This window comes from Catharus ustulatus, chromosome 1 (assembly GCF_009819885.2).
Source record: "Catharus ustulatus isolate bCatUst1 chromosome 1, bCatUst1.pri.v2, whole genome shotgun sequence".
NCBI lineage: Eukaryota > Metazoa > Chordata > Aves > Passeriformes > Turdidae > Catharus > Catharus ustulatus.
The window spans coordinates 56,360,391-56,388,383 of NC_046221.1; the positions used below are offsets into that span (position 1 = coordinate 56,360,391).

Below are 27,993 nucleotides of genomic sequence, written 5' to 3' on the forward strand. Positions count from 1 at the left end.
GATTAATATAGGAACTTCACAGGTGACTCTGCTGTCCTTTTGCTCCTCAGTTTCACAAAATTTTCAGTTGAGGAATTCCTTGGTCGTATAGTTTCAAGACTTTCAGATCTTTACTACACTTCTTTTTTGTGACTTTCCCCTTGAGGTCAGTCAAACCTGTGTCCATAGCCTCCTCTGTTATTTGGCTGTGTGGCAGAGAATGATGTGCCTTGTCCTCATTTAACCATCTTTCCTCTCTTCTGGCTCCTTTTGTCTCCTTGTTGCACTCCTGACTTCTCCTCTGAGATGTGGAGAGGAATGAAAAGCAGCCTCCCCTTTAGTGCCCCCTTACCTGTTTGGATGGGCAGAACAGTTCTTTCCCTCTTCTCTCGTATTTGTGGGTTTGTTCCACCTAATTCTGTGTTTTCTCCTGTCTTGTCCCTCAATCACCAAGCTGAAGAACGTGGCATATACGGGCAGATTGTGTAACCTTTTTTCTGGTTTGCCTGGACTGGAGGCTGGAGAAAGCTATGCTGTTATCTGTGGTGGTGCCAGAAAGCTCAGTCTGGAAACTGGAGCCCTGGTGTGGTAGGCACTGTAGACAGGTGATGTGAAGACAGAAACTGCCCTGAAGACTTTGCTTATGTGTTGTTGCTATACAGAAAAATCTTTGCTAATGCCATGGGCTGCTAATACCAAATGTTGCCACTACTGCATTTTTATGTTTCTGCCTGTTCAGGTCTCTGTTCTTCCATTTTTTCCTTTTCTCTCATTAGCGGGAGTGTTTTTCCTCACTGGTGAAGCTGGACTTACCCATGAGTCCTGGCAATGATGCTGGTGTCAGTAGGACACAGTGCAGGCAAGAGACCTCAGGAGATGGTGCAGCTGGTTCTGCAGCCAGGTGCCCTGTGCAGCTGTGTGCCTCTGCTCTGCACCTCTGGTGTGGACACGGCTGACTCAGGGCTGTTTTCATGGGGTGTAAGGACCATAAGTATTAACTACTGAGATTGTCCATTTTTGATTTATGCTTTTAAGTAAGTGTTCCCTTCTTCCTTCCCTTCTTCCATGGTTGATGTAAAGGGTTGCCACTTTGGGTAAGCAGCACTTAATTTCCAAAGCAAGAGAAGTGTACGTCAGGTCCTGCCACTACATCTGCAGAGAGCAAGAGAGAGGATGAAAGTGTTCATAAGACTTTATGAGGAACTTCCATACTTTCATATAGAGAGAATGCCCATTGGTGAGGAAGAGGAATTGGGGAATCCTAAATCCTAAAAAAAGTCCTAAAAATATAAAAAATTGTAGTTATAGCTAAAGCTGATACTGTCCTATTGTGTTTGGGTAGTGGGAAACAGAGAATTTTTCTGTAAAGAAAAATAAACTTAATAAAAGATCATGAACAAAAGCCAAGAGAGATTAGTAAAAGAATAAGCAGTTTCAGGCAATTGAGCCACTATTTTTAGAAGAAATAATGGGGAGTTAATAAAATACTGTCATTTTAGCTCTTTATTGGGACTTTTCACTGAAGAAGTTTACAGTGTCTCAGAAAGGATAGCTCTCTGTTAACAGTGACCAGGCTGAGGCCCAGGGAAGTGACACAATTTAACTACAGCCCTTTTTGTTAAAAATATTTTCCTCAAATTTTGACTTGTAAAAATAACTAAGATTGATTGGGGTATTGACAATATGACATCTCAAAAATAGGCTGAGTGAGCACTTAGAATAAATGTCAATAGGGCAAATTAAAGGGACTCACTGTGCTTTCCATCTTCAGTAATGATCTGAAACAAAAAGTAAACAGCATAAAAATTAAATGCAGAGGAAGAACTCTCTAAGAAGCTGAGGTAAGGTTTGAGACATATAGGAAGAAAACAGCTTAAAATCAAGTATTTAGAAATGTCAAGAAGTAATAACCAAGAATTGATTTGTGCTGACTTTATTAGACTTGAGCAGTGCCTGTTTCACCAGCAGTCCCCTAGAAATGGTAGGTAACATCACTGCCACATAACAAATACACTGTCTCATAGTGGAAAAATGAAATAGAATGTTTTTTGAGACTATGTGTAAGAAATACATATCCCTGCTGGAAAGGGAAATTTTCAGAAATAGGTTATTTCTATTATAAAGTTCTAAGGCTACCTCCTTCTAAACAGCATCAGCCTACATGAAAACCTGGTGCCCAAGAGTGCAGGGATGACAACCCAAGGTGGAAGAAACACAGAAAGCAGCAACAAGGGACAGAGAGATGAAAGGTTGCAATAAATGTATATTATCAAGTAGCCTGACAGCACATGCAATAACTATCTGCTCATCTGCAAGAACTTGAAGAATGTAAACACCTCAGAAGGAGAGTAATTGCTAAGGATGATACAGAGAGAAGCAAAATAATTACGAATATTTGGATGAAATTTTTAAAAAACCGGTTGAACAGCAGGGAAAAGAAATCTCTCAGAGTGTTCATTTGATTGTGCATCCCATAGAATCTGAAGAGTTTTAATATCTAAAAATAGACATAATTGATCTAATTATACATTTTCCTTTTTAATTGCTATCATGCCATAAAATACTCATATTTCCAAGTCTTTCACACTGTGGTCCAGACCTTCTGCTGCTGAAAACCTGTTTAGCTACAGTGATTTTCCCTATGCTGTACTGATGCCCAACTGTTTGAGGTTTGGTCTTTCAGATAGCTTTTAAACTTGATTCTGCTGCACAGACGAGCATACAAGTCTCCAAACCATCGTTTAAACAAATAATGTTTGCAGACTGATTCAATGATGCTTGTAAACTTCTAAGAATGTCACCAAAGCTTGTTGAATTACCTGACTTGTCTTCATTTGTTCCCACATCAAATCAGCAGCAATACATGGGTATTTCTAGTCCCCCCTCCACTGGTTTCTAGATTTCTGTTGCCTTTCTTTAGCCACATTTATCTTTGCATCTTACAGATAATTGTCATTGCTAAGTTAATGTGTCCAGCTGATACCAGGACATTCAGATGCATTTTCTTTGAGCTGTGTTGAGCCTTAGGGAATAACCAAGCTGATCTGTGGCAACTCCTTCTTCTACTGTTCAGGAAGTTCACGTTAAACTTCTGCTTAGAAATTCTTTGGAGTTGAAAGCCTTGCTGTGGGATTTCTTCTTTAGTTCTCACCAGTGTGAATCAAGATTTATTTTGTTTGTAACCTTTTAATTTCCTCAGTTTCCACTTTGTAGCTCACCTTCAACCACTGGAATTTGCAGTGTGCTACAGAAATGGATATGAAGAGGTAGATAGGTACAAATTATTTTTGTATATATTGTGGTTATGGATCTAGCTGCTTGCTGCTTGCAGAAGAGGAAATGCTGAGGATGTGATCCTTCATACACATGTGTAATAAAAGGTGGAAAGCATTCCAGAGCAGCTGGGTAAAACCACTTGTCTGTGATTCTTGAGAGTTATGGCTTTCATAATTTTTAACCATGGATTTTGAAGCGGTGAAGGCTGCACTGACACATGGTGGCACCAGCAGTTAGGGGCAGGAACAGCAAGGCAGCAACTGCGTTGCAAAGCAGAAGCGGAATTATTTTATTGCTGCATGTCCTTTGGAGGTAGAAGAGGGAGGGATCTCTTTTGTCAGCTTCCTGGCAGAGGGCAATTTGTCATTTTCTTCAGAAACCACATTATTAAGTTTTTTAAGAAATGCTGCATGTGATCCAGAGGTTATGAAAAAGATGAGCTGTGCTGTACCGAGAACCAGCTGTGTTAGATGAAACAATTATGCCTCTAAGTAATGGGATGGTGAGGCTTATCATCCTCTTATCCTGAGACCATGGCCCATATACAGGTGCTGGGTGTATATATGCAGTTGTGCTTCTCTTCATGCAAGTTTTTTAAAGCTGTTTGTAGGATGAAGCAGCCAGTGTTTCTTGGGTGGAAGGCAGGATATTCCTGATGCATTTCCACCAATCTGGTGTTTGTTCTTGGACAAGCTGTGCTGATGCAGTGACTTGGCTTTCCTCCTCTAAAAAGTGTGTCCCAAGAGGGTTGTAGGGCAGCAGTGCTTTTCCCACCCCACTCACCAGGCAAGTCTATGGCTGCTTGATCAGGTCAGCACATGGAGTTCTTTCTTTGCTTACCAGTGCATCCATCCCAGTAGAAACAGTCTTGCAAATCACTGGGCTATGTTGAATCATAAATTATGTTCTGAAAGAAATTGAGGTTTTTCTGTTCAAGGTGTTTTGTACAAGTATTATATTTATTACCCTGTGAGTCTAACTGAGTTTTTTAATTTAATTTTTCTTTTCCAGTTGGGCAAATGGCAGTGATCACTGGAATCTGTTGAATGGACTTGACAAAGTTTAGTTAGTATTCCAGAAGGCAGTCCTGCTCCTTAGACAGCAGAGTTGCATTGACTGGAAAGAATAATAAAGTGTTCAAACTGAAATCAATCCAGCAGTTATTTAGCCAATACCTGGAGCAAATCTGGCATATTAAAACACCTCTCAGTGCCAGCTGATGAAACCAGTTCCAGCAAATTTTGTTCCAGCACAACATATAACTGCTCCTCCCTCAAGTGTTTGGCATAATGGTTATTGTAGGACTGCTAACAATAAAACATGTTCCCACAAGGTGTTTAGATTTACAGACTGAAAGTATTAAAATGGATGACAAGAATCTAAGATGCTCCAAAGTCTTAACTTTTGTTTTAGCAAAGACAGAAATTATTTTTGAGCCATAACAAGAGCTGCTTTGCTCTGTTTTGTGAGGCTTGGCCTGGAACTCCTGTGGTTTAGTTTTAAGATCAGTGCATAGGCTTTGTGAGCACCAGCAGAGGATAGAAAGGGAAGTGTGATCATCATTAATAGACACAGACACATGGAAGGGAAGTAAGCCCGTGTAAAATTGTCGTTTCTCTGAATGTGTTACATCTACTGTATGTTATCACAATTAACATTTATTGTTACTGGAATGGAGAGGACTTACCCTTTTAAAGTTCTTTTCCTCAATTTCCTTCTGTCTGTTTCTTGGCTTTATACACTTAGTTGACTTTTTTTCCCAGCTTTGCCATGGCTTTTCCTCTTTCCTATGTAGAATCCCTTTCTCTGTGTTGCCAGATGGTGAGTTAGCAGCATCCATGTCAATGCGACTGCTGCCACATTGGAAGCGTGCACATGCACACAGACACACAGAAAAGAATACTGAGATAACTGACTGTAGCACAGCAGCAGATCAGCCTGCAAACAAGCAGTGCTTCAGATGGCAACCAGCCACGCTTGAAGCAGCAGCCCCAGTCACCATAGGGAAACTCTTCAGACTGCACAGAGTTAAGTGCATGCATTAACGTGTAGCTGTGGCTCAGTCATTTTTTCTTCCTGATTAAAACCTCTGTTTAAGCAGACATTGAAAACATAAATCACTCCTTATTGAAAGAGAACTAAAAAAACCCTCAGAGACAACATGTGCTCTTATTGAGCCCTAATGCAAGCTGTAATTAAACAGAAATCCAAAATAAGATCTTTGCTTGGCAACTAAGAACCTAATTCTTGCCATAAAACCTGGCAATGCCATTAAGTTCAGATCAGTTGAAGCAAATGTACGTGAAGAAACAGTGGTGCCCTTAGGGACTCTGCAAAGCTGAATATTAGAAAATTCTCATCTGGTGATCAGCTTGTGAACCAAAGGAAGTGTAGAAATTTGCTGGCAAACTCTTCAAAACTGTTCTGCATATTGAAAAGACATTAACAGGGAGGCTATATTTTGCATCATAGTGTATCTGTTACATCTGGTGTGAAAACTTGGTGCTGTCATTCAGCATCAAGACTGTAATGGATTTAAGCAGAAAGGAGATTTCACCTTAAGTGAGGTTATATCTGAGATAGAAATTTGCACCTGGCTCAGCTCTGACATGTACAGTAATTTCACGACCATAAGGTGCACCGGACTATAAGGCGCACCCCCCAGGAGCCGGCACATTTCGCAACTTTGTAGATCAGATAAGGTGCACCGGACTATAAGGCGCACTTTTTTTTTTGCAGCGAGGAGCCGGGCAGCGTGCAACAAAGTAACAAATTACTGGCAAGTGCTCAATTTGCAAACATTTTTCAAAGATCAGTGTAGCCTTTAAATGCAGCCTCAGGCACCCTCCCCTTGCAGCGGGCCCCGGCACTCCCGCCCGCCCCCCGCGCCGGCTGGCACGGCTCACAGTACCTGGCTCCCACTGTGCGACCACGCTGCGTCCCGGTTTGCTGGTGGTGGTGGCGCTTCTCGTTGCTTCCCCGGGGCTGCGCCACTTGTCTCCAATTTCGGCGGCCGCAGGGGCTCGGCCGCCACTGCGATTTGGTGGCCGCAAGGGGCTCAGCCGGTGCCGCGATTTAGTGGCTGCAAGGGGCTCGGCCGGTGCCGCGATTTGACGGCTGCAGGCACTTCCCCGCCACTGCTTTTCGGCGGCTGCAGGGGCTCAGCTGGCGCTGCGATTCGGCAGCCGAAGGGGCTCGGCCGGCGCCGCGATTTGGCGGCTGCGGGGGCTTCCCCACTGCTGCTTCGCCACCGCCGTGATTCGGCAGCTGCAGGGGCTTCCCCGCCACCGCTTTTCAGCGGCCGCAGGGGCTCGGCCGGTGCGGCAATTCGGCAGCCGCAAGGGCTTGGCCAGTGCTGCGATTTGGCGGCCGCGGGGGCTCCGCCGGTGCCACGATTCAGCGGCCGCAGGGGCTTCCCTGCCGCTGCTTTTCAGCAGCCACAGGGGCTTGGCCGGCGCCGTGATTTGGCGGCCGCAAGGGGCTCGACTGGCACCACGATTCGGCGGCCGCAAAGGGCTCTGCCGCCGCCGCGATTCGGTGGCCATGGGGGCTCGGCCACCTCCATGATTTGGCGGCTGCAGGTGCTTCCCCGCCGCCGCTATTCGGGCTGGCGCTGCCGTTTGGCGGCCACAGGGGGTTCGCCGCTGCTGCTCTGATGCCGCCACCGGGCGGACTCTGCTCGGGGCTGCTGCGGGCTCGCACATCTCGTTCCCCCCGGGCCAGGGCCGCCCGGGTTCTCGTTTCCCCCGCGCCTGGGCCGGGGCCGGCACCACCCAGCTTCTCGTTCCCCCCGCGCCCATGGTGGCACCGCCCGGCTTTTTGTTCTGCCTGGGCCAGGGCCAGCACTGGCTCTCTCCCTCCCCTCGTGGCTCCTGCTGGCCGTGGCTGCCCGCTCCCACCCCCCACTCGCGACTCGGCACTCCCGCGGCACCACCCCCCCATTGCGGCTTGCCCTTCCAGTTTGGCAAATTTCGCAACTTTGTCCATCAGATAAGGCGCACCGGACTATAAGGCGCACTTCTGGGTTTGGGGAAAAAATTTAGTCAAAAGGGTGTGCCTTATAGTCGTGAAATTACTGTAATTCGGTGAGCTGATTTTCCTAAGCACAAATGTGCTGAAGCATAATGAGGGCTTCCTGTCTTGGGCTTGGGACCTCTGTTTTCATGGCCCTGACCTGGTGACACAGGTGCAGCCATCGGGGCCACACTGGGTGAGTTCAAGCCAGTGCAGGCATCTTCTATGGTAACAAATGTTTTCTTGATGTGCTGAAAAATGCAGCCTGTCATTTCAGCAGTCGTCTCCCTCCAGCGTTTGGCAGGAATCACAAGGTGCTTGAGCAAGTCAGCTAGCTGAGGGAGGAGTGTTTTACTAATACACCACCACAGCTGATCTTTCCAAATACAGTGATCCCCTAAGTAAAGCTTATTTGAGAGACTGCAGAGTGTACAGAAAAGTTATCAAGACCTTCAGCGAGCTTTGTAGCAGCCTGACCCTTCTGCCATCCTCTCAGGGTGTTGCACAGCACCATTGAGCCAGCTGGCATCATCCTCCTTTCAAGTCTTGCTGTGAATTGCATCTCATCAGACTTCAATTCAGGTTTACTGTTCATACATACCTGTCCTTTCTCCCAGTTTCTTTCTCTTGATGCTGCAGCAGAGACTTAAGTTGTCGACTTTCAGAGAACAAGAGCAGATCTCTTCTTTTTTCCTGTATGGGAATGATTGTAATTGGAGAGAGATGATCCTATTCTCTTCTTAAGGATGGTGAGAATGATTCTTGAAGGAGAAATAAGAAGGAAAGTTTTACACAACAGAAAGTCAGCATAAATTGACATATTTTCCAGAAAATCTCACAGTGATTAAATGGATGAGTTCGTAGGATTATAGGCAGTTGTGTCTCTCACTTTGTTTTAAGGAGACCCCACTATTTGTGCACGACACAGGAGAGCATGTGAAGCAAGCTTACAGAATTCAGAAGGCAGCAACAGCTACCAAACTCAGCAATGCGTGAGCAATGTCTTCAAATATATTTCCAATGCTTTGGCATGTCCTTACAAGTTCTTGAAAACAGTGGAATTTATGCATAAAATCAGGTACTTCTACTGAATTGAAGCTGAGGGCTGCAAATACACAGCCAGCATCTATACACTTACATCAGTCTTTGCAAGGATGTCATTGGCCCAAGAATTCACAGTTGCATTTGGATGTCTGTAAGAAAACAAGAAAACTACCTGGGGATTTTTAAGAATGTAGTAAGTAATTTTCTTATCAGAATAGGAAGTTAGATTTTGTCGATTTGTTTTGGTGAGAGGAGTTTATTCTTGCTGAAAGTAAGGATTCTTTTCTTCACAGTTTAAATGAACGAATGAAAGCATAGTCAGAGCAGCTATCCTTTCTTTGACACTGGGGTTTTGCGCTGGTTTTCTAGATAGGTAAAGCATCTTGCACTAGCAACTGTAAGTTAGATAGGTTCAGATTGAATTCTAGCCTGATTAGTCTCACTGAGTTTTTTTGCTTACCTACAGTATCAATACTCATGGCAGAATGTGCTGTTAATATTCTGATGGTGCCTTTAATGAAACAGTTACTGGGTGGGATAAGAAAAGTCAATGTGAAACTGTCCACAGCCTCAGTTACTGCTTTGTAAACTTGTTATTATCTAATTTCCATATAAATACACATCAACTGATTACATTTTATGTCATTTCAAATGAATTCCAAGAGAAGCCCTGGATGATGGGTGCTTTGGCGGCTCTCTGATCTCAGAGTCTTTCCATATAAATATTCAGTGCTTTTCAAAGTGGAGTAGTCTTGGGACCCCCAGCACGCAGAATTTGCCATCTACTTGGGCTGACCCAACATGGCAGGATTTGATTTCCATCTGTAAAATTGACTCCACCAGTTCTATAGTTCTGTACATTATTCTCCCTGTCTCCCATTTAGCATGTTAGTCTGCTGACAGTAGAGTACACAGCACTTAGCAGCTGGTTTGTGGAACCATCAGTCAGGAAATTGTATGATAAATAGGAGGTGGCCAGGTTTAGTGGCACTTTATTCTGCTTCAGCAGTTTTAGCCTGACTTTGGAAAAGTCATCATGTGGTTTTTCTTAAGGGTTGCAACAAGAGATGGTTATAGTATAGTAACTTATTACACATACACTTGAGTTATGATGTTCACCAGCTGTACTGCTCGTGTGTAAATAATAAACTGTGAGCTGGATAATTATGTTGGGGTTTGATATGCAGCTCTGCTCTGGACGGCTCAGGGCTGACAGAGACAGCTTCCTGTGCCATGATGGAGTACGGCTGTTTCCCAGATGGAAACTACAAACAAGATGCAACCAAGATATACAAAGGAGCTTAATGTGAGAGGACTCAAAAAGATGTTCTTGGAGATTTATAGCCCATGCATAAATAAAACTTGTTGATGATCTGCACTGCATAAGCCCCACAGAGAAAAATACCTTTTTTTGGGTTGTTTAATACTAAGTTTCCATTTCTCTGTGGAAAGTAAATTAGACATTGAGGAGGGTCAAAAAGTGTTTCACTGCATAATTATTAGGGCTGCTTTCAATGGGTAGGTGCTCAGACTGGCTGAGGGTGGAACAGTGAGGAGACTTGGCATCCTGAGTGGGGTTTCATGTTTTGGCCAGGTGAACCAAATCCTTCTGACATGAATATGGGTAGCAAAATCTCGATGGTCATACTTGTAGTCTCCAGACTCACTCTTTGAAGGAAGTGCATAGGGCAGAGAAGGATTTGCCTGTGTATTTATGAGGGTGTCAGTGACTTCCTTTTTTGGTGAAGAAATGGTGGCAGACTTTGTATGGTAAAATTCTAGACAACTGCTTTGAAACCTCCTCCCTTTGGCCTATGCTGCTGTAGTCAAATACCAGTTTATCAGGGAAGAGGGCAGGCAGGGAGATGTGCTAAAACAACTTTCCATGTCCCTTTTCTCCTTTGCCTTGGCGTCTGGTGGGGAATGTGTTTCAGGAGGTGGCAGCAAGCATCCTCCACTCAGACAATGACTGTGTTCCTGATCATCTGTGACCCATTTTTGTACCTCCATTGAAGACCATGAGTGCTGGGCATGGGGGGTGAAGCTCCTAACAGATTGCATGCCAAGGTTCAGTTGATGCAGTAGAACCAGAATTAAATATACCGTTTTATCTCCCAGCTTACATCATAGGCCACAGTTACTTTTCATTTATGGTGCCTAAGTCAATAAATGGCTGAAATGTGCTGTGGCTAATCACATGCTGATGTCCTTTCACAAAATCAAGCCATGTAACTGGACAGTCTGTGTGAGATGTTTCCAGGCTTTCTTGAAATACTTGGAATATTTCCTCAGAAATTATTTCCCCTTCATCCCCTGTGTATTCCCTCAGGGCAATGAGGTTTGTTCCTCTCATTCTTCAAAATACAGTAATAAAGCAACCCAACTTTTTAAAAAATGATAAGGAAAAATCCTTTTTTTTAACCATCTCTAGTTGATGACAGATAAACACATGGCATCACCCAAAGTGGCAACTGGGTAATGATTGCGCAGGATAAGTTTGTTTCATGTCGCTGGAGGTGCTTAACATCTCATTGGAATGGTGAGCATTTGGGAGAGTGGTGAGCAGTGTGTAACATTTTGAGGCACACAGATTGCAGCGGTGTGCTGGTGAGGAGAGCTGTGCTCTGTGTGAGCTGTGCCCCTTGAAGCTGGGAGGCAATCTGGCTGCAGAAGCCGTGGACAGTGCAGACTGATACCCATGGGGGTGTCAGGGGTGCATTCCCCCTTTTGTCAGCCTGTCTCCGAGGCTCTCTGGAAATAGCAGGGAGCAGGAGTTCTGAGAGCTGCAAAATTCCCATCCTGTGAAAGCCATGGAGGAGATAGAGCAGGGAGGTTACTGCAGCTATGAGTCCCTGGGTCTCCAGTCACAGGGACAAAGAAAGCACCCTCCCTTTTCAAGACCTGAGTATGAAATGAGTCCCTCTGTCCTCACACACATTCCTCCAGGTTTAGCCATTGGCACGGTGCAGTTGAGCATCTCCCATATGGCCTTTCCCAGTCACATTTGCCTTCAAACATCGTTGTCTGATTTACTCCAGTTTTACTTACATTTCTCAGTATGTCACTTCAGTTTCGCTTTCTGTTTTAGGACTGTGCATACATCTCTAAGGATAAACTTTTTTATTGCATTGTGTTCTCTGCTCAGGCTTTTTGTCCTGTGATGATTTTTTTCCTTGTTTTAATACAAAATAAATAAATCAGGAATGCTTATGAAAGCCATGATGGTCCTTTTGATCTCATGCTTCGCATATGGACACATAATTATTTATTAAAGACTTTTTTAATGCCCTTTTCCATTTAAGCTATAAAAAGAGAATATTAAAATTAGTAAATACATATTCATACAAGCACTGTGGGCCAAATTCTTCTCTCAGACAGACCTGACTGACAGGAGCACAGAAGGAGATTGTGACCCCTAAATCATAGCACTCTTGACACATACTTTTCAGTATCTGTTCTGTCTTTAGGAATGTTGTTTTTAAAGAATCATTTGAGATACTCAGATCTGGGAACCTTGCTTGTTTTTTCAGATCCTCCTCACCTTTTTCCAGCATTCCACCCTCCTGTACCAATTGATGCGAGACATCATGAGGGACGCTACCATTACGAACCATCTCCCATTCCTCCTCTGCATGTGTGAGTATTCAGTGTTCCCCCTTGCTTCCTGAAGAAATGGACAAATATATGAACCTTTGCAATGCTTGAAACCATGTACCTGGAGCACTTCCCAGTCTTGCCAGAGTGCAAGATTTACTTTTGGAAAGCATTGAGGTTATCTGTTCATAAAGCTAAACCCATGCTGGTGCTTGAGGAATTCCTGTTTCAATAGGTAGCTGGCAATGGTTACTTATGTGTTTTGCTGACATTTATTCTGTTTTATGTCATTCTATAAAGGTTAAATTAAAAAATGCTGAGTCCTGTGAAATACAACCAGATAAATATGTATTTAATCTCTATTAAGCTTGGTATTCTTCATAGCTAAAATTTCCCTTTATGCCAAAGTTGTGTTTACAAAACAACCAAAAGGTTGGGTTTTTTTCCCTAGTGACTGCTATGAAGCATAATGAAATTTTTGGTAAATTTTCTTAGTCCCTGTTGTGTGCACATATAGGCAATCGGTTGATTGATGGGAATGTCACCCAAACAAAATGGCAAATGTGATAGAGCACATGGTTTACACAAAGATAAAAGAAATGAATACCAGTGATAACATGCATTAGAAAAGGGTGGTAGTGGTGAAATCCTGTAGAAATAAATTTTATCTTATTCCATATAGGAAGACGGGTATCAGCATTGCAGAATAAACCAGTAGATGCATCCAGAAAATTGCTAAATACCATTTAAAATGGAGCCAAAAAGCAGGGCTTGGTAGTTCACTAAAAGGCTTGATGTATACATTTAATCATACCTACTAATCACCTCTCACACTGCGAAAATACAAGAAGAAAAGCGCAAGTAATACTTTGAAGAATAATGCTAGTTGTTTAGATGGCAGATTGCTTTTCTATGGCTATTAGTTACAGCTGTGTAATTACATATATGCAGAAAAAAAATGAAGTTGTTTTAAAACAAGTCCTCCTCTGTGAGCAGAATTAATTGATATTAACAATCCTAACTACATGCCCAAGTACACACACAATATTTTACTAACAGGTTTTTTTGGGTCAGTCTTCTATTACTGAATTGTAATTTCAGAGCAAATTTGCCTGGAGGTAAGTAATAAATCTGTGTTGCAGTCTTCTTGGGCATTAGAGGAAAAGTGGGTATTTATAGAAAGAGAGAGCACAGAAATCTGTGATTTATTCCTCAGGGTTCCTCAGATGCCTCACCGTTTACACCACAATCATAATAAAGTACACTCAAATACATGCTTAAATTTCCTGCTAAATACTCTTGTAAGCTTAAGGTGGCAGGCTCAGACAGTCATTAAAGGGTCATCCTAGATTTTGCAGTGCAGTCAATCTTTTACATGGGTGAATGTTTTTGGGAGCTGGGGGAGATGATCCTGCTCATTCTGAAGATAGTGGGGAATCTGCCTTTCTCTTTGTATTGGGCAGATGCTGTAGGGAGGGAGTTTTAACCTGTGTCAGCAGAGGACCATCATCCAAGACACAAGTACTGCCTTCCAGCTTGGAAGAGGCTTCTGGAAGTCTGTGCCATGTGGAACCATTCCTGATGGCATTTGCTGGGCTGAACCCTCCCTAGAGCCTCAGTCTCATGAACCCAGTCCATAGCAAGGCACCCCAAGCCCTCAGCAGGGCTTTTGGGTGGGTAGACCACTGTCACCTGCTTTGGGTGACAGTGGGAAATCAGGACTAGCAATCTCAGTGCCAAGATTCCTGTAAAAGCCCCAAAAGATGTTGGAAATGCCTGTTTCATACCTTGTTTGGCATTCAGGGATAGTCCCCTCTGAGCCCCAAATCATGCTCCTTCTATGGAAAGGTCTTGCTGTGTACTGTGCACCCCTGCTCCCTGATTAAGTGGTGATTCAGCTGGGCCCTGCAGAGGCAAGGCGATCTTAGCCAGATGTGATGACTGCAGGCAACTGCTTTAGAAATACACTCTCATATCAGCCCAAGCTTTATACTCAAAATTGCCTTGATGTTAAATATAAATAAGCAATCGAGCAACATTAAAAAAATCATTTGGACTTCAGCATCTTTGTAGACATTAGTTTGTCATGCTTTTGCAGTTTTCAGGAAAATATATTAATGTATATACATGAGAGGTAGACACTCAGTGGTTTTCTTGCAAGATTTACAGAGCCTGGTGCGTGGTGTGAGTAGCACTTAGGATCACTTGGGATTATTTGGAGCCATTACTTGAACTGCTGTACTAGCACCCATAAAAAAAAATTAAAAAAAAAATAAAAAGAAAAAAAAGAAGAACTGGATTGAGACGGTATTTGAGAATTCTGAGAGAAAATGGCAAAAAACCAGTCAGGAAGCAAATGTTTACCTACAGCTTCCACAATGACTTCATTGTATGAGTGGTTTTCTCCTCAGCTTTGTAGTACTCTCAAATGCGTGCATGTAATTGAAATAAAAAATAAAAATTTTAAAAATGCATGATTTTAGTTATTCAAGCTCCTTGAAATATGTTCCAGAACCTGTCAAGCCTTAGTGGAATTAGTTTAGGTATAATACAAGTCCAGAAAAATTTGAGGAGGGCCTTGTCTGCATGGTACCTACAGTGTCTGCACATAATTTTGAACACTGGCCAAGCAAAAAAAGGAAAAAGAAAGCAGGAATTTTAAAGATGTTACAGGGCTCTTACATACTTGCAGCTCTAAAAAAAGTATATGTATTCTTGTATGTGATTCTTATAGTTTAATTGCTGATGGTCAGAATTGTTGCCTGGAGCCAAATTTTATAATTTGAGTTTTAAACCCTTAAAATAAGGGTTTATGTTTATGATGGAATTGCTGACAGATGCTTATGTATAGTAGGACTACCAGGCATTGCTGTAATTATGCTATCCTATCCTATCATTAAAGATTTCAATTGAAAGAGGTTTATAAATTGCTCTTCCTCTTAGATAAACCACCCTACATTAAGGCGTCAACGATATGGTGCAGAATTAAATTAAAATCTCATAAAATGAAATATGTTCTGTATTAGCTGTTTGACACTTAATTTGCCTCTGAATGAGTAGAGGAAATCACAAATTAACCTGCCTTTGTTTTTCCAGCCATGGCTTATTAGGTGTTAGAACAACTGCAATTACAGCCCAGTAATAACCCCCCAACCCTTATGAATATGTACTGAAATGTGTCACTTTTTGTTACCAAAACCTGTTAGGGCTGTGTAGTTATCTTGGAATTTCTACAGTGCATCTCTGGCTTATACTTCAGGAAGATGTATGAAACTCAAGTTGCTCTTCAGTGACAATGGATGAATGGCAGAATTGAGGCTAGACCTTGTGTTTTCCTTTTATTATTTTGTTTTTCTTCAGTTAAAAAAAAGTAAACTGTAATTCAATTTTGCTTCTTTACATTGAACAAGGAGGTTAAATTATGTGATAAACACCATATGATTAAAACAAACCAAAAGAAGCATGGCTTTAGTAATCACATTCCTTGCTTTGTTTTTCCTTGTTGTTTTTGTCCAGCTCTTTCCTAATTTCCAAAATTGATTTCTAAAGTATGGCATTAAAGGAGGAGCTTATCTATGCTTTGGTCCTTGACATCTGCTAGGTCGTCCATTAGAGTGTGATGCCTTTTCTGGTTGGTGTGCAGTGATTCAAAATTATGTCACTAATGAGGGTGTTTATTTGAAATTAATACCGTGAGTATGCTATTTTTCTTCAAGATCCAAATCACAAATTTATTATTGGCTAACTCTTCCAGTTGCTTGATGTCTTTGTCCAGAATGAAGGTTGTTAGCAGTGAACAGAAGAAGAAAGGTGTCTATGTTTATGACAGTGCAAGTGTAAATAACTGTATAGTCCCACAGCTTTTAAAATCTGTCTTAGCCAGGAGAGTTTTTATTTAGTAATTTTTTAAAAAAGCTCCTAAGGCAGAGACAAAATTCTACTGGTGGATTTAAATTCAGCGATTTAGGAAGCTACTGTTCTTGGCCATTCATTCATTCATTCATTTGCATGCTTCAACCAAGTTGCATCAGTAGGTTTTTCACAGTATGCTTCATTTCAAAGTAGAGCTGGACAGCCTTTTAAGGTGACCTATCCTGATACTTCCAGGCACAGTTACTGTGGCTGTGGAGGGAACGAACTCCTGCAGAGATGTGGCAGGAGACAACAATCAGGTGGCATTATCAGGAATGGCTCTCTGGGGCGGTGGCTTGCGTACATCTTGGAGCGCTAAATGCATGTGTTGCAAGAGGCTAGTGGAAAGCTAAAGTTTAAGGGCTGAATGTATTACAGAATGCATCATGCATGTTCGAAAACATTCATCCATTTAGTCTCCATCTCTTTTTGTTGCCATCCCATTTTGCCTTAGCATAAGGAAGAGTGAGCAGGTAAATCTAAGGGAAGGTTCACTGATGCTACCCATGTGCTACAGCTGGGGGAGGTTGCCTTTGCTAAGAGGAAGTTACAAGTTATGGCTGTTGTATTTTAGCTTCCTAGGATAAATGATATTCCAAGCTCCTTTTAGTTCCCTAACTGCTTATTTGAGACTAGCAAGTTTGACAGTCTTATGCCCTGAAATGATGCACGTGCAGATAACCGTGCATCTGCCTAACCTGAATGACTTGAACAGATATTTTGAACTTTCTCAATGCTCTGGTACTAAACCACGGCATGCGTTTTGCTTGCAGTCAGCTCCAAGTTGATAAAAAGGCAGTTTAGTTCGTAGATATGTTATTTCATACCTATACACATGTCAGTTAAATAAGGGTGGAAAGAAAAGCAAAGTCAGGCCCAGATACTCAGCTTTCATCATTGTCTGATTTTGAACCATGCAGCAAAATAGGGGATGCCCAAATGTGAGAAGATTAAAGCATATCCTCGATTATGGGAGAAACTACTAGCCACACATTTGATAGGATGTTTATGTTTTCCCAGCCTTGTCACTGACATTATGATGTCTTTTAATTTTCATTTCTAAGCTCTAATTTATTTTTTAAAATCTGAGTGCTTAAACCTCTTAAATCTTTTGCCTGCTGCTTTACCTCAGTGTACCTCTAAGTTCAAGACTTGGCAAGGAGTTTGTCAGCTTGTCAGGGCATTCATTGATCCCTTCACAGTGGAAAGGAGAGCCCCACTCAGCATGAAAAACATCACCTATTGAATTGGCTTTAATTACTTTAAGACTTGGAATGGGTTTTATGGTTTAGCCAGGAGCCATCAAAGAAGAAAGACTGAGAAGCTCTTGGGACATGAAATGATGACTGTAGTTACAGCTTTCCAAAATCATCCATGAAAGTATTTTCTTTCAAGAGGAAGAAATCCTGTACTAAATGGGAAACACCCCAAGAAACCTGTCCCTGGAAGTTAAGTGCAGCATGAAGAATAAGCAGTTGCTAATAGCCTGAAGGATTTTTGTAGCAAGTCTCTGAGAAGGAATCAGCATGGTCTGGTGACTCGTTAAGGTTATTCAGAATTTGTTATGTGCCACAGATATGCATGTTGTAGGCTCTGCAAGCAGTGTCTATCCCTCTTAGTGGTACTTAGAGAAGTAAAATACCAGGGCCAGATGCCCACACATAAACTTCAGCAGATAGTTTTCATTCAGTGCCTGACCTTTTACGAAGTTTGGGAATAGGAAGCTTCTGTCTAGGCTAAAACTGTGGTATCTCACTCAGTGTATAGTTTCGCATCATTTAAAATAGTGAATCAGTGTTTTGTTCAGCTGTTCATTCTTGTTTAGTGCTATTTACCTTAAGATTTGCAGATCATAAATTCTCCTTCATAAGCTTTGTAATGCTTGCAAAGTAGCTTCAGAAACAGAGAGTGTTTAGAAACTACCTGAAACTGCAAAAAGTTTGGAAAGCAAATTAGTAATGGCATATATTGAATTGCAGAAAAAAACGGATAAGTGTTTCCTCTTAAATTTTTGATTCTGAGCTTCATTTTAAAGGGGAAAATAGTAGCTTAAAATGTGGATAGAAATAGTTAAATATTTTTGATGTAGCTGTTTTATCTAAGTTCAGTTACATTCATTTGTTTAGATAAGCTGCAGTCTGGAGTTACTGCACAGTCAATTCAGCTCTTCTGTATTTCTCACTGATTTGCTGTCTCTCTTCTAGGAAAAAGCAGTATTTAGAAAAAACTGTCTTGTTTAATTTCTGCTGAAAAATAAATCAAGATCAAATAAGGATTCACTGCTAAAATCCATCCCTGTTTTAAGCTAGCACATTTACATGAAAGTCAACAGAATTGCCTCTAAGTGCACCAGATTACATTTGGTTCACATCATTCATCTGTTTCTGTGGTGGATAATACTTTGTGACATAATCATTTTCTGTGGAGTAGCTAATTGTAATGCCAAGGAACTACAGATTTATAACGGAGAAACAATAGCAGCAGATAAATACTGCGTTAACAGAGGCTCTTCTTTTCATACAGGCAGCCTGATTTCAGGCTGTCTGGGGAAGTTGCAGCAATTGAAATTAGAGGAAAATTTTGGTGAGATTTTTAATGTAGAAGGGAAAGGTTGTAAAATGTAATGGTTTGTTTTGTTGAAAATCCTTAGTAGAAAGTTCCCCCAAATCTTTGGTTCTTGGGTTTTGTTATTTTTAATGTTGAGAAAAGCACTCGAGTGGCAGCAGCCCTCAGCCCTAATGAGCAAGATATGCCTCTAGTGGCTGGCAGCTGGCTGCCCACCTCTCTTCAGCACTCTGGAGTAGCAACAATGCACAGGGAATCCTCCTGCTGTGACTCTGGAGGAGAGAAAATTGGGAAAAACCCTGAGGACCACCCCTCTGATGATCTAAAGGGGATAGGTTGTCTCGTCTTCCCCCAGACATAGAGAGACACGGGTTTGCCTGGTGGAGCCCAGTCCAGCAGAGGGGATTCTTTAAGAGGTTTTTATGGATTATGCTGTTGCAGAGGAGCAGTTCCAAGGTTTATCAGCAGCAAGGTGTCTATCAGCACTCATCAGCACTGCCACTTAGCTGATTTACCCCATCTGGGCAGTTAACCCATTCCTTAGATGAATTCTTGGCTGCCAGTGAGAAGTGGTTCCCTAAGGCTGGCTTTCAAACCAGCATGAATTAAGGGATGATGGAAGCAAAAAGAATGGCCAGCAAAGTTATGCCTCAGGTCACTGTTCTATGTAACATTTTTCTGTAGACTGAAGAATAACTAGACATGATTTCAAGCTGTTTGGGTGCTTGAGATGTGCTGATGTGTACACAAGTGTGCAAATTTGTGTGTGCGCATGCATCCTCTTTACATAATAGGATGAATATCTTTGCTTGTGTTTGACATGGACTGAATAATTTTAGATCTCTGTAGTTAAAGCTAATGCAAGGATCTTCTCAGAGTCTGAAAAGATGGAAAATTAGAGGAAAAATGTTAACAAAATACTTAGAAAAAAATGTTCAATGGCAAAACCTTTGAGAACATGGGGATCATTACCTTAATCTAACATTTAAACAAAAATATATAGAATTACTTCAATGCTTGAGTTCTGCTGCTTGAAATTTCTATTATCTCATTCTGTTATCAGCTGCAAAGAATGCAAGCTCTAAATATAGTGTGCATTCAAAGGCTCTGAGCCTGTGGTTTCTTGGACAAAATTCCTGTGTTCTTTGTGCTGTAGTCAGCAGTATTAGTTGAGTGAGCAGATATTGACTGTGGTATTCACGTGCAGTGAACCAGAAGCAAGCCAACTCTATAGAGGCTGCTGTCAAACTTGTTGCAGTAGCCTGTGAGGTACTGGACTGTGACAGACTCCTTTTTTTTTAGTACAATTCTTCCACTCATGTTAAATCTTGCTTCAAAGAGAGCTGAAATGTTACAGTCTTAGTGGGGATTTTTCTTCTTTTTTTTCTCTTTCTTTTTTTAAAGCATACCTGTGAGATCCCTGTGTTGTGAATTGGAAGTTCCCTAAAGTTAGAGTAGGTATAAACTCCAAGAAATATGAGTGATGAGTAGGATGTGTTGAAGGAACACAGAGCATCTTCATCACGCTTTCAATCTCACAGTCTTTCACTGACTTAGACTCCATCCTCCCCCAACAAAGACATCAAGTCCTAGAATCTTGTAGTATGGATTGTATGTAGTTGAGACTTTTTCTTTCCCAAAGCACAAATATATACATATATATGCGTCTGTGTATGTCTGTATTTGTTTACATATCTGTAGCAAAACATAGGCTGTTGAAGTTGCGCTTCTGAGATGTAGAAGACTAACTGGCTGTCCCTTGCATATTCTGTGTTGTGTGATGCTAGGAAAAAAACCAAGGATACCTTAATTTCCCTGAAAGAGTTGTGTTTTGTGCTCAATGGGTGTTTCATTGCTGTGCCTCAGGCCAGGCTGAGCTATCATTGATGACTGATGTTATTGATTAATAGAGGAAACAATTTAAAGAAAAATGTTATTCTGTTTGATTTTTGCTTTTAGGATGCATGATCAAGAAAGGCTTGGGACCTTATTTCAGAGTAACGTTTACACTGAAGCTATGAAGTTGCCACTAAAGAGCAGGTGCTTAATCCTTTCCAGCAGTGAATGTGGAGGTCTGAATTTACTATAGATTACGTCTGCATTTATAGTCAGCTTTTTAGGTGTGTTGTCAATGTTCTGGAGACTCTGTGGATGTTAGACACAGAAGCAAAACATCTTGCAGCCCATGAGTCAGGAGTACAAAGCTTCTGAAGGAATGAACTAACCTATCGTCTTCTTGAAAGCATTATTTATGAGATGTTGTGGCCATCAGTGTTAAGGATCAACAGAAAATTAAGGAGTGTTGCACATAAGGAAGAATTTCTAAACATATCAGATTTAAGTAGCTATCTCTTTGAAGATACACATCTTTCAGTCCTGTATCTCCTGTAGAAATTCAGCCTAGATTTATCATGCCTTTTCCACTGGCCCATGGAAGAAAAGATTGATAGTCTAGTCCAGTTTATAGAGGCCACCAACACAAATAGCCCCATTTAACAACATTGTAGACAGATTTGGAAGACAGAGCAGTAGCTGAGTGACCAGGGGCAATCAGGTGTTTTCTGCTTTACCCTGGAAGATCACTATCAGTGTATATCATCAAGACAATACCAAGAAAGCTTGTCACAAGAAAGCTTGTGTAGCTGCCTCTGTCTTTCTTTTCCTTGCTCGTTCCTTGGACATCAGGCTTCCATCCTGACACCTTTTTTGGGAGCTGTGTTTCTACTCCTGTGATTAGATTGAATTGCGGAGATGCTGAGGGAGCAAATGCGTAGCTTGTGCAGGTGTGTTCCAAGCTGGCCAGGTAATTCCTCTCAGGATTTTCATTTACACACCTAGCTACCTACTCTGTTTTGATAACTAATAGCACTTGCAGCATATAGATAGTGCATTTCCCTTGAAGATTTCAAAACTGAATTTACTACTTTTTAAAAAAAAGTATGCAGCCAGAATATTATTCCTTTATGTTTGTTGTTCAAAGTTACAGCTTTTTACAGAGGAAAGTTTTTTAACTCCAGCTTTTCACTCAAAGAGAACAAGAATAGCAGTGTGAGGACTTTATCTCTTGTTTCTTTTGATGGCTATAGTGTTCCAGCCTTTATATATTTGCCATTTGTTAGGACTGACTTGTACTGTGGACTACATAGCAGCAAAATGTCTTTCAGTGCTTGCAGGATCAAAAAGCTGGCCTGACAGAGACAAGACTTCTCAGCCTGGCATGAGAACTGAGTGTTTTCCTGATCTTTTCTGGTTGCACCTCAGCCAGCTCCCATACCTGGACCTTCGATACTGGGAGAGAAAATACAAGAGGGAGCTGTTAGCAGAATATCTTTATTCCCCCCTTGTACCTTAGCAGCATGCACCTTTCATGTAAATAGTGCTTCATAAACCTGTGAATCCTACTGCCCTCATGATCGTTGGTGCTGCTCTGTCACTTGCACAACTGCTGTTTGTGATGCTGCTTGGATGATGGGAAAAGCTTGGAAGTCGTATTTTCATAATGTCATGCCTTGACTCCAGTCAGTGTACTCTAGGTACAGCATGAATGTATACTGGGAGCTGATACTGTCACTCTCAAAATGGCTTTTCTTTCCCAAATCATGTATTTGTCTAGGGGAAGGGGAGGAGGATGCATTTCAGAAAATAATCTGTGTGTTTTATATAGAAATGTATATATGTAGAATTTTATTCAGGAGTTTCTGTAGATTTGTATGATCTACTTTTTTTTCCTGCTGCATGTAGTTTTAGATGAGAAATTCTAGCTGATGCTCTGTTCAGTAACAGTCACTAATCCCTGTGAATATCAATTTTGGGCTGTCTGTTGATGATAGTACAGAGGTTTTAAGCAAATCCAACCATACCTCAACAGAAATGATTAATGCTAAACCTTCACATCACTGTTTTGTCAGGATTGTAGTCCTGTAAAGTTAGAATTTTAGTCAAATGTTCCCTTCACAACCAAATATGGGTAGCAAGTGCAATAGGAGAAATATTCAGTCTCTGAGTTTCTCTTTTGCTATTGCCAATTTTGTTTTGTTTTAAACAGTGAAGTTATTATTTTATCATAAAAAAGAATTAAAGAAAAGATTTCTTTCTTCCCCAAATCCCAGTTTTGTAGTATTGTGAATGTGACTTACAGTAGGCACTGGAAATTAAAGGGTTTGTTTTGGTTTGGTTTTTAATTTGGGAAAAGAGTGCTTCTTAACATCACAGAGCAGATTTTGAGGACAGTGCTCACTTGAGGTAATGTGAGAAGCTTTTCAGGTGCTTTTCCAGGAGAAGGAAAATCTGCCTTAATGAGAGGAAGGAATTAAGGGAAGAAGCAAATATTTGCTGGAACAATACTGTGCATAGCTTTTTGAGTTTGAGGTAGGGAGGGTTTAGAAAAATCATTAGTGAATGAATGAGATGAGGAGAAAGGTTCCAAAGTACTAAACTAAAAGCTTTGTTCTCTAAAAATAAAAAAACACATTAAATTATGATAGTAATAACATTAATTAAAATACTACTTTTCAAGACAGCAAACTATATATAAATTCATATATCAGTAACTGTCAAGGTCATACCCATCACGAGAAAAACTTCCCATGAATTGCACATGAGATTTTTTGAGATTTAGGACAAGCCTCAAACTCCTCTTTATGGTCAGATAATCCCCCTGCTGGATGCAGTAATCTGGTTCTCGGGCCGTGGGAGTGGATCCTAATTAGCAATGCTGTTTTTTCCACGGACAGTATTGCTGCACACGAGCAGGAGCATTCGTTGCATGCAGATTGCATCCTCTTTTCATCTGTAAATGGTAGAGAGAGAAATGAGAAGTAATTGTAAAACCATTTCAACTCTCTTAGCTTTGTACCATTTGGTTGTTTTTCTTCTTCTCCCAATCATGCATGTGTGTATGTATGTGTACTTTCTCTGTCCTGTGTAATGCTGTCAAGGTTATTTTTAAAGATCTGCAGGCATTTTCTGAGTGTTTTTCAACCAGTTCACTATTTACCGGTATATTGCTTTTATAGAGGTCATCTTTGATGAGTTTTTTGTCATATGCGCCCACTGAAGTTTCGGTGTACTCAAGCATTAGAAAAGCCACTATTTGAGCGTCTTTGTTTTCTTTGTTGAGCTGTTTATTTTGCTTTCTTCCCACACAGTTCCCTCTCCTCGCTCTGACAACTGCTTTTCTGCATGAATTACATTCCTCGGGGCCGCAAGTCTCCTAATTCTTCCAGTCGATTTGATTCCTGCCTGTGTGATTAGTCCTCTGCTCCAACACACAGTTGGTCTTTGCCAAGCAGGCTGCTTGCTAAGTGCCTTTAACATGAAGACCTAACTACATTTTTTAACCTCATTAGTGTGTAGGGCACTGCTTCATTCTGGCTTAATAATTTGGCCACTATTGAATCATCACTTGCTCTAAAACAGGTTACAAAAAGGTTACCTAAGTTGTCTGTTATTCTTTTTGTATGACTGTGCTTTTGCTGGGTAAGATTCTTTCAGCTCAAGTCCATTTTTAGCATGTAAGTTGCTTTTTTGAAAGGAAACCCATAGATTCTACTGAGGTAGATTTATGATGTAAAGAAATTTTATATTTGTATGTTCAAAAAGAAACTCAGCACCTATTTTGAAATACCAAAACTAAGTAATAAAACCAGTAAGAAAATATGGGCTTGGAACAAGATGGGAAGAAGGCTTGGAAGAAAAAGTTCCTATTTGTTTCAGCTTTAGAATTATAAAGGCTTCATTTTTACAAGTTTAAACACAGGCTTTTCACTATAATGCTGGATTTATATCAGTGCAGCCACAGTTTGTATGGCTTCACTTTGTCTCGTGGGTTCAATTTTTAGCTGAATGTATTGCCACTAAAATTTAGATTTCAGTTGCAGTTGTGGATAAACTCGAATGGAAAAGACATTCCCGGGCTTCCAAATGTTGTAAAGGCAACAGAAATTTCCTAAGAAGACAGTATCACCGGGGAGCTGGCAAAAGAAAGGAGGCAGTGGGTCACATGCCACTTGTGTTGGTGCATTTGTGCAGTTGCATAGCACAGCCACTCAGAGGGTGAGACTTCATGATTAATGGTGTTTATTCTTGACAGAAGCCTCCTTTATTTATCTGCAATACAGTTTAGTGATTTTATCAGTCACCTGAATGAAAAATATTCAGTCATACCAATATTGCAGTGTAAATTGAGTAGAGTCACTTTTTATTATATCTTTCAGCCTTATCATGTGCACAGTAATTTTCTAGCAGGGGTTTGATATAGAAAGGCTGGATTTAGCTGTACTTGACACAAAGCCTCTTCAATTTCCTCTAAAAGTTCAGGCTACTCTTAGAAATGTGTGTATATATATATATATATATATAAAAATATATATATATAAATATATAACCCTCTTATCCAAGCAATTTCAGTATTTGAAAGAATAAAGATAAAATGCGCAAACCTGAATGTGAGAAATGTTGTTCGTATGAAAACATCTAATAGCTCTGAAGCCACTGGTGAAATGCTCTTTAGTGTTTAAGCTTGTGGCTTAGTGCATTCTTTTTGCATGGCTACATAGTCTGACTTTCTTCTAATCAATCATCATCCAAGTCCAATCAGCATACAGGCAGAGCCTATCGTTCATCCTGGGTGTAATTTCAGAGTTGAGGACTATAATGGCCACATACAGCACATTAGTCACTGCGATAACAGCTAGTGGCACTCCTGAGGAAGGGGGAGGGATGGGGAAGAGGGGGAATAAAATTCTTCTCATTCTCACAGTGCATTAGTGAAATAGGAGCAAATGTTAAACAAATGTTTATTCAATTAGCTGACTTAACAGCATTAAGTGTGAGAAAGCTTCTGACACTCCTTTGACCCATTTTTTCTGAGAGAGGAGAGGAGAGGAGAGGAGAGGAGAGGAGAGGAGAGGAGAGGAGAGGAGAGGAGAGGAGAGGAGAGGAGAGGAGAGGAGAGGAGAGGAGAGGAGAGGAGAGGAGAGGAGAGGAGAGGAGAGGAGAGGAGAGGAGAGGAGAGGAGAGGAGAGGAGAGGAGAGGAGAGGGGAGGGGAGGGGAGGGGAGGGGAGGGGAGAGGGGAGGGGAGGGGAGGGGAGGGGAGGGGAGCGGTAAGGGAGGCAAGAAAAGGGTACATTAATGCAGTCCAGATTTGTATATGTCCACATTCTCACATGATGGTGCCTCTGGTTAAATACTGGAAGGGATGGCAGGCTCTGCCTGTAGTCTACAGGAGGCTAAAATTTGAATAGCAAATGGGACCACCTCTAGAGCATTGGAAGAGAATTTCAGAGCACAGAAGTTTGCTGTAGGAACGCATGGGTAATTTAACTGCTCAGTTTGTTATTACTAACAACAGATAATGAGTTGGCTGTAGAGCTTTTAGATTTTCCTGCTGCACTTTGTGCTACAGCATAGTTTGAAGAGGAAATAGTGTGTGGAGGTACATGACAATCTTATTCAAGTAACACTTTCTTGTCCTGTGCATCTGTTTTATATTCATGATGGTAATTTCTGCATCAAATGCAATGTTGCTACATTATCCTCCATATATTAATGTGGAAGTCAGTACATTTACAAGTCAGTAAACTTGGAACCAGCTGAAGACAGGGGAGGAAAAATTTACCAGCACTGAGGTTGGGCTGTCCTATGAAGGTATAAGGTCTTATGGTTCAGTGCAAGCTGAGCAAAAGGAAAAAAAAGTGCCTGGTTAGGGCTCTAGCAGAAGCAAGTGATGGAAATCACATGTCAACATTACTTTTATTTACTGTTTACATTGCTGCAATGTCCAACAGCTCTGTGCAGGATCGCAGCTCTGCTGAGTGTTGTGCAAATACAAGGAGTTCTGCCAGGAAGAGCTCCAAGTCAGACCTCTCTGGCAAATAAACTCTGGTGAGTCAGCTCTGATGGCCTCAGGGTTTACCAGCCCCAGCTGTTTCCTCACCCTGGGGATTATCCCTTCTCCCTCAGCAGGATTGTGTGCCTTTGCCCCATTTACAGTCTCCCAGCTTTGCTCTGGCTTCCTGAAACTGGGCAATGAAGTGGCCAGAGGCAGAGATTTGCTGCCTGGGAGGGGCACCAGCTGGGTACTTGGAGGCTTATACAGCTGCCACAAAATTTGCCAGATAACTTCTGGTAGAAACCTAGAATGGGCAAGTGTCATTTGCAGGGAGTCCTTACTGTTGGTTACTTTTCTGTATGTTTGCATCCTTTATACAAGCTAAGAAATTGCCAAGTAAATCCATATAATCCTCCCCCAGTCACTGATTTCTTTGCAGCATCTTGAGAAGGATTTGAAGAAAGGAGAGGAAAGCTGCTTTCCTTTTACAGGGGGATGCTCTGTATTGCAAAGGCCAAGTGGACAGTGTTTCAAAGTGCCAGGAGGCAGCAACAGTCGTGGGTGAATGGAAGGAAGAGGAAAAGGAGAGGCAAGTTGTTCTGGGGAGATTAACTAGTATGTGAGGAAGAGAGCAAGAAGACTGGACTTTACTTGAGAAATACTGGGAGACAGTAGATAGTTTTATTTACATTTTTCATAACAAAAAAAATTAAACAGTCAAAACTGTATTGGCATACACGTTTAAGGAATGCATGTTAAGACTCCAAGTCAAGGCTGTATCACCTGAAGCAGCAGTTGCTGTAGTCAGTACAGATGTTACTGTGGGCTGAAGGTCACCAGTGTTACAGCTGATCTTATGTAAACCGCATTTTGTTAAATAATGGAATAATACTCATTGCTTTTCATGGCATAAACCATTCTTGAGGAAATCCACAAGCTGATGGTTGGGTTATTTATGAAGTCTTATAAGTAGCAGACAGTGTATGTAAAAAACCTGGGTCTATGTTCAGGCAGTCTGTCAGCTGAAAAATAAGAATATATCACTGACTAAGGATTTAGTGCTTGATTAATGTAGTCAATTTTTAACCGTAACTACATAATGTTAACACTTCCCAAAGAAGGAAAGGGCAACCGGAGTAATATTCTTTTCCTGTCGGTCATTGCCTAATTGTCATGCAGATTTCCTGAACCATGAACATCTCTTATACAGTCATTTGTGTCCTTTTTTTTTCTGCAATGATGGCTTTTAACTTTATGTGGGAGAAACTTTTTATTCTAACCCCAAATGAGGTTATTTTTATGTTTTAGGAATTTGCATACCGGAACTGCACACATTTTGTAAGGGATTGTCCTTGCCTCAGTGAGAAAATATTCATAACATAGGATCTCTTAATATGACCATCCCACTGTAGATACTGAATATTTTCCAAGTGCTTATCACAGTTCTAAAGATGGAGAAAGAGTGGATCAGAAAGACAACAAACTCAAGGTGGACAGCAGATAGATGATGGAAACCAAACCAGAGCCTGTCTACCTTAAACCCTGATTCAGCTTCCATGTGAACTACATAGGCATGGACCCACTCATGAATTATTTGAGTATGTATCTACTGAATGAAAGGTTGCTGCCAGATTCGATTCTGTGATTTACTTCCCTATGCTGACTACAGTTCCAGTGTGAATTTTGGAGGAAGAGTGAGCAAATATTCACTAGGGGTTGAAACATGGAAAATGATATAGGAAATCAAGAGGTTTTTTGTATTAGGACTTGCAAAACA

The 27,993-nt window shown here is 41.3% G+C and overlaps 1 protein-coding gene across 3 annotated transcripts in view; it reads left to right on the forward strand.

Moving 5' to 3' along the window:
- The window catches only part of GLI3 (GLI family zinc finger 3), a 213,420-nt gene that overhangs the window by 102,898 nt on the left and 82,529 nt on the right, over positions 1-27,993 (forward strand). For all 3 annotated transcript variants that reach the window (XM_033071455.1, XM_033071464.1, XM_033071473.1), the window contains one exon: positions 11,844-11,949. In XM_033071455.1, the coding sequence (XP_032927346.1) occupies positions 11,844-11,949 (106 nt within the window). The remainder of the gene's footprint in view (positions 1-11,843; positions 11,950-27,993) is intronic.